This window comes from Cornus florida, unplaced genomic scaffold (assembly GCF_030987335.1).
Source record: "Cornus florida cultivar Cherokee Brave unplaced genomic scaffold, ASM3098733v1 CherokeeBrave_3.0.0_Hap2_Chr05, whole genome shotgun sequence".
Classification (NCBI taxonomy): domain Eukaryota; kingdom Viridiplantae; phylum Streptophyta; class Magnoliopsida; order Cornales; family Cornaceae; genus Cornus; species Cornus florida.
In genome coordinates this window covers 87055517-87062903 of record NW_026775575.1, presented here as the reverse complement: position 1 = coordinate 87062903, position 7387 = coordinate 87055517, and the positions used below count along the sequence as shown (strand labels likewise).

The 7387-nt window shown below is 36.1% G+C and overlaps 1 protein-coding gene across 1 annotated transcript; it reads right to left on the bottom strand.

Moving 5' to 3' along the window:
• Positions 1–208: 208 nt before the first annotated feature.
• Positions 209–4361, bottom strand: LOC132309626 (uncharacterized). Its single transcript, XM_059807918.1, has 2 exons — positions 4068–4361; positions 209–1153 (listed from the first exon to the last, which is right to left on the bottom strand). Exons 1-2 carry the CDS (start codon positions 4359–4361, stop codon positions 209–211), a joined length of 1239 nt encoding a protein of 412 aa, XP_059663901.1.
• Between the last annotated feature and the right edge of the window lie 3026 nt (positions 4362–7387).

The following is a 7387-nucleotide window of genomic DNA, read 5'->3' as shown; positions in this document are numbered from 1 at the left end:
CCTCCTCAGCTGAGACGCAACGCAGGTAGGGTAAAGAAAAGCCCCTCTTGTACAACACCCCTTTGATGAAGGTGTACCTTGCTGGTCGAATTTTAACTTTTCAGGCCTCATTTCTATCTTCAGGAAGTTCTCCCTCCTTAATGTATTTTATGATAGGCTCTGCCCATCCCATGTTGAGCACTAACTGTTGTACGTTCTTTTGAACTTCTTAAAGTGTACTCGGCTTATCCAGGTACTCTAATGGTATTGCCCTATTCACCTCTGGATCTAACGCGGTAGCCAATCTAGCTAGAGCATCTACATTCGCATTTTTTTCACATGGGATCTGATGGGCTGAAAATCTCGTAAAATGATTTTTTAATTCTTCTACCTTTTTTAGGTAGGCCTTCATTTTCTCATCTTTGGCTTCATATTCTGCTCGGACTTGCCCTGCTATCAACTGAGAATCTGTGTATGCTATGAGCTGCTCCACCCCGAGGACTTCTGCCAGTCTTAACCCAACTATGAGGGTCTTATATTCTGCTTCATTGTTTGTTGCTTTGAAGCCAAACTGAAGGGCATAGGCAATGTTTTCTCGTGTTGGGGAGGTGATGATCAACCCTGCTCCACTAACATGTGCATTTGATGACCCATCAACAAAAAGAGTCCAAGTAGCTTTTTTGTCTATTTGAATCTGAGGGTTTGCTTCTGGGGAAATGTTGATCAGGTCTTCTTGGGAAGGTGTGAACTCAGCAACAAAATCTGCTATCACCTGAGCTTTTATTACAGTTCGGGGTCTGTATTGGATGTCAAACTCCCCGAGTTCTATTAACCACTTCATAAGTCGACCTGAAGTCTCTGGCTTGTGGAGAACCTGCCTTTGAAGTTGGTCCATTAGTACTACTATCTTGTGAGTTTGGAAATAAGGCCTGAGTTTCCTAGCTGACACGACTAAGGCAAATGCTAATTTCTCTATTTTCGGATATCTTTCCTCGGCACCCCTAAGTGCCCGACTTGTGTAATACACCGACTTCTGAACCCCACCTTTCTCTCGCATTAGTGCCAAACTTACTACTGATAAGGAGACAGCCAAATATAAATACAAGTCCTCTCCTAGTATTGCTCTTGATAGAAGTGGTGGTGAGGAAAGGTATTCCTTGAATTGTAGAAACGCCTGCTCACATTCTGGTGTCCATTCAAATGCTTTTTTGAGGGTACAGAAGAAAGGTAAACATCTGTCAGTTGCTCGAGAAATCAGCCTACTTAGGGTAGCAATCTTCCCTGCGATACCCCTCGGATCCGAGACACGGGTTGATCAGGCTCAGGCCCAAACCCAAGGGATATCAAATAATTAATATGTTCGAACAACGAATACAAGTTGAAATAGAAATAAGTAAAAATGGTTGAAATGAATTCTAATGAAAATTCTCAAAATATAATTATTAAGAACCAAACTCCAAAACCTCCAATTATTTTACAATTCGGGAATCCATCTAGTGGACCCCTAATAACAAATCCCAACATAAATAAAATAGCTGAAATCAAACAAAGCTAATAAGGAAGCAGTCCTACGTAGTCGGTGGAATAGAAGTCTGTATCTGCTCTGCACGATCAAACTTTAACCCTGGAACTGACGAGTACCTGAAAAATAAAAGAGTGGGTTAGACCCATATGCAAGTCCTGATCTACTACGATCCAAACAGGAATCCAATACGCAGATACATCCTAGATAGACTCAACAATATCTAGAGTAGTCCATATATGTATAAATACACACTATAGGACGCTCACTAGTCCAATAGGTCTGTCTCAGCCTGAGTAGAGATACCATGCAAATTGCACGTAAAGTGGTTATGAGTACCTAGACCTACCAGGGAACAACACCTATGTCCAGTTATCCATCCTAGGCGATATACGCGCCCTAACTGTGGTCCTGAGACTCAAGCTCATACCATGGTACCATATCATATATATATATATATAAAGTTCGTGTCCTCCTAATACAAAATATCACCCATCCAGTATAGAGATTTGATATATGTATAACAATCCATCCTAGAAACCAAAATTATGTCATTCAGTTATTTACTGACCTGACACTAATAGGAGTTGGACTTAACCTTTACGGTTAATCCACACCTTAATCCACTTTAAGTAGGACTTAGTATTTGAACTAATCCATCCCTAGTATGCCACCGTTCCATACCGGTGCATACAGTCCTCCAATCCACATAATTTGATAAAAATAACATTAATTAATTTATCAACAGTTCCCCAAAATATGCATCAGTACAGTTTAATACATATATAATGATATTAGGTATTCCCTAGAGAACCTAGAAATCATGCTCCAATTATTTAGACTGCTAAAATAAATCATAGCGTTCACATCCTCCAAAATAAACAATAAATCGATACAATTATAACAATTTGGGTATCAATTAAATCCAAAACTAAGTATAGTTATATATAATTAATTCACCATACTTATTAACAACACAGTTTCAGTAAACGAGATTAAATATATACAATTATAACAATTTGAGTATCAATTAAATCCAAAACTAAGTATAGTTATATATAATTAATTCACCATACTTATTAACAACACAGTTTCAGTAAACGAGATTAAATACATACACTTATAACAATTTGATTATCAATTAAATCCAAAACTAAGTATAATTATATATAATTAATTCACTATACTTATTAACAACACAGTTTCAGTAAACGGGATTAAATACATACACTTATAACAATTTGAGTATCAATTAAATCCAAAACTAAGTATAGTTATATATAATTAATTCACCATACTTATTAACAACACGGTTTCAGTAAACGGGATTAAATACCTATCAGACATGCATAACAGAGTATTTAATCCTTCATTGAATCCCTGGAGTCCACCTAAGTATGCACATAACACAGATTCATAGGAAAGAATAGAACATAAACTTGCCTTTGAGACTTTGGATTAAAATCTCTGACTGTCGTCTCTATCAACTCCGGCAACGTCGGTTGTATTAAACGACCTTTGCTGCTCCTAGTTTAGTCCAGTAGCACACACCAAACTCCCCTCCTTGATTCAGTCTTAGTCTAAGCCCAAACCCTAGTCTTCCTCTCTTTATATCCCTCTATAATTCTTTGTATCTCATGGTCTCTCTGTTTTACAGAATTTGGCTTATTTTTCTAAAACCCTAAACCACCGTATTGCTTGTATTTATAGGTGAAAAACGATAACCTTAACCCATGTAATATTAGAGACTGAGCCCTAATTCCAATCCTAGCCGGCCCATGAAACTATCTAAATTGTAACATACGGCGGCTTACTATACAAACCTTCTTAGAGAACCCTACTGTTTAATTAAACCCTTGTTAACAAGTAGTTTAATACATTAAACATTGTTACAAATTTAATCTAATTACATAAATAAATCTCTTAACATAAGTAGTTAAACTAATACATCCAAAATTAATACTCACTAACGTAAATCAATTAATGCAATCTAACACATATTTAAACCATTAAAACAAACAAATGAATCTAATTTAATACATGAAATATTGTTACTAATTTAATCTAATTACATAAATAAATCTCTTAACGTAATTAGTTAAACTAATACACCCAAAATTAATACTCACTAACTTAAATCAATTAATGCAATCTAACACATATTTAAACCATTAAAACAAATAAATGAATCTAATTTAATACATTAAACATTGTTACTAATTTAATCTAATTACATAAATAAATCTCTTAACATAATTAGTTAAACTAATACACCCAAAATTAATACTCACTAACGCAAATCAATTAATGCAATCTAACACGTATTTAAACCATTAAAACAAATAAATAAAATTTAAACACCCAATTAAATAATTAAATCAAATAATTAATTATTAAACCATTAAAACAAATAAATAAAATTTAAACGCCCAATTAAACAATTAAATCAAATAATTAATTATTAAAACAACGAAACAATTACCAAATAAGCAAAAAGACACACAACAATATAATGAAATAAAAAGTAAACTGCCGAGACTATCCTTTTTAAAATTAGGGGTATTACATTCCCTGTGAGTCGCTGGAGATCCTTCGTGGATTTGGGTGACCTCATATCTAGAACAACTTGGATCTTTTCTGGATTAGCCTCTATTCCTCTTCTGCTCACCATATACCGAAGAAATTTCCCTGAGGCAACTCCGAAAGCACACTTGCTGGGGTTGAGTTTCATCTTATGCTTCCTCAACAGTTTGAAGGTTTCCTGTAGGTCTGCCAGGTGATCTTCAGTCTTCCAACTTTTCACTAGCATGTTGTCCATATAGACTTCCATGTTCAGTCTGATTTGCTGTTTGAACATCATGTTGACTAACCTTTGGTATATTGCTCTTGCATTTTTTTAACCCAAATGGCATGACCCTATAACAATACAAACCCCGATCAGTAATAAATGAGGTTTTTTCTATGTCTGGTTGGTACATTGGAATCTGGTTATATCCGGAGTATGCATCCATGAAGCTCATCAATTCATGTCCCGCAGTTCCCTCCATTAGCATATCAATACGTGGGAGAGGAAAGCTATCTTTTGGGTAGGCCTTGTTCAACTTTGTAAAGTCTACGCATAATCTCTACTTCCCATTGGCTTTCTTTACAAGGACCACATTTGACAACTAGTCAGGATAATGTACCTCTTGAATAAAGTGAGCTCTCAAGAGTTTCTCCACCTCTTCTGATATAGCCTGGTTTCGTTTAGAGGCGAATGTCATTCTTTTATGTCTGATGGGTTTAAAGCTGGGATGAACATTCAAATGATGTTGTATTATGACCGGACTTATGCCGGGCATGTCCTCGTGAGTCCAAGCGAACACATCCTGGTTTTGCTTAAGAAATTGAATGAGTTCACCCTTTATGCCAGGTTGAAGCAAGGATCATATGCTCACTTTCTTCTTGGCCTTATCATCAAAGCTCACCTCTAGTAGGTCTTCCATCGGTTCGGCTTGTCGAACTTTCTGCTTTTCTACCTTCTCCTGGTCTCTTACCTCTAACCCTTCAATTATCATAGTTTCCTAGGACATCTTTTCTCTGAAAGAAGTGAGATAGCATTCACGAGCGGTGGTTTGGTCACCCCTCAACTTACCCACCCCATGCTCTATCGGGAAACGCATGAGGAGGTGGTAAGTTGAAGTAATGGCTCTAATAGAGTTTAAGTTGTCCTCCCAAGAATAACATTATACGCTGAAGGGCAATCCACCACTATAAAATCAACCATAAAAGTGACCTGCTTTGGGCTGGTTCCTGCAGTCACTAGAAGGGTAGCTGCTCCCAATGGATACACCTTATCTCCTGAAAACCCCACGGGAGGAGAATTCATGGGTCGTAACTGTAATACCCCGTATTTTTGGAAGTGATTATTTAAATTAATATTATAATGTGTAGGTTTATTCATCTTTTAATGTTAGATTATTAAATTAATTATTTGTGCGTGAAATGTTGATTATGTGCACTACGTATTATAATGCTAATTTTTATATTTTATTTATTTGTGTTTTATAATAATATAAAGTAAGAATAATAAATAATAAAATAATATTTTATCGTGCTCTGTATATTACGTTTTTATGTGCTCTACCTATCCTAAGGTTAGTATTTATATTTTATGGATTATGTTTTATAAAAAAAAATTAGAATATAAGAATAATAATAATATAATAATAATTAGAATATAATAATAATATAATAATATTGTGGAAATAATAATAATAATATTATTAAGCCAAAGTCATGATGTATGTTTGAAATGAAACTTTCATTTATGTGAAATAGAGGACTTTGGGGCATTAGGCTTAATGGATTATAGGTGAGAGGATGGGGAGGTTAAGGAAGTAATGATAAGTAGATATTTGTAATATTTAAATTATATAAATTAGTTATATATAGAAGTTAGCTATCTTTGGGTTGAGGATTCACGGAGGAAGAAGAGAAATAAGTAATTGTGAGTTACTTGATAAGAGTGAAAGGAAGAGAGAGAAAGAAGGGAGCCTGTACCGGTGTAGGCGATTTTACCCGATTACGCGCAACCGGCGGATTTATTTTAAATCCTAAAGGCAAGTTATTATCTACTTTTCCCCTTTGAATTAATAAATTAATTGTTTAGTTTATTTATATGCATAGAGACCAGGTTAGGAGGTTAATAAATTATTAATTTTAGTTTATTAAATTAATGAAATTTTAATTTTATGGGATGGTATATATTTATTTATTATCCTATGAAATTATTAAAGGCTGAAAATAATTAAATAAGTCTTTAGGGATTTTTTTAGAATTTTCTAGATTTTTCCGGGGCTTTTCTGCAATTTCCGGCGAGACTCCGGCGAGGTTTCTGGCTACCGGATGTGGGGGAGATGACCGGAGTGATCCGGTGTGATGCGGCGTACTTTAGGGTAGCGTGCGCGCGCATCCTGGGCCTTAGATGAATCTGATTGATCCGGTGCATCGCGGTCCATGTTATCGCGGTACACCCGGATCATTGACCCTTGGATTAGGTGAGATGAGATGAAGTGATCCTGTGTAGCGCACCCACAGCAAGTCAATACAGCCAACCAACCAGGAGGTGCCACGTCTGCAGGAGACTTAAACGCGCGCGTGGGAGAGCGTGCGGGCGCGTGGCTAATGCCAGACGCGCGTGGAGGCGCGTGGGAGAGTGGGGAAGGTTGGGCTGCGCGTGGGGGATCTTAGGGCGGCGCGTGGGGGCACGTGAGGGGCCCTGTCAGCTGCTAAAAATTTCCAGAATACCCCTAGGGCCTGTATTGTCAATTCCAGAACCTTAAACTTGGAGTTTTAGGGCCTGTGTTGGTAGTTACGGGTTTAACGGGCCACGAAATTATTATTTTATTACCCGTTAAGTATTATTATGGCCGATTAATCTGTTCTAAACATTTATTGGCGCGTTCCAGTACGGATATGACTGTGATTCATTTAATGACATTGTTAAATATAGATGGTGTTATTATTTTATTAAATGGTATTAATCATTACTTTTAAATTAAATAATGCCATGGTTTTAGTCATATAAATTATCCATTTTATATTATGGGATGTTTATACTGTTAATCATATATAAACCATGATTATTATGCTGTGTGCATTTCAGAGAATAAATGGACTGTTTAAATTATGTCACATTTATATTATATGGATGTGTTGCCCTATAGAACCATGTGAGCTGGCTAATAAGTTGAGACTTATTTATACCTTATGCATTCGTTGCGATAGACAGATGTGTGGCTGTCGGGGTATGTGGTTTAATATTATTGGCATGTATTGCCTAATTGACATACTCAGTATATTTATTCATATTATTGGCATGTGTTGCCTATTTGATATGCTCAG

What these genes read in the sequence shown, in the direction of transcription:
- LOC132309626 (XM_059807918.1), bottom strand. Translation starts at nt 4,361, where the DNA reads ATGATGTTCAAACAGCAAATCAGACTGAACATGGAAGTCTATATGGAC. An exon ending in TCCAGCGACTCACAGGGAAT is followed by an intron (nt 1,154 to 4,067) that starts GTAATACCCCTA and finishes GAATGTGAGCAG; the next exon opens with GCGTTTCTACAATTCAAGGA.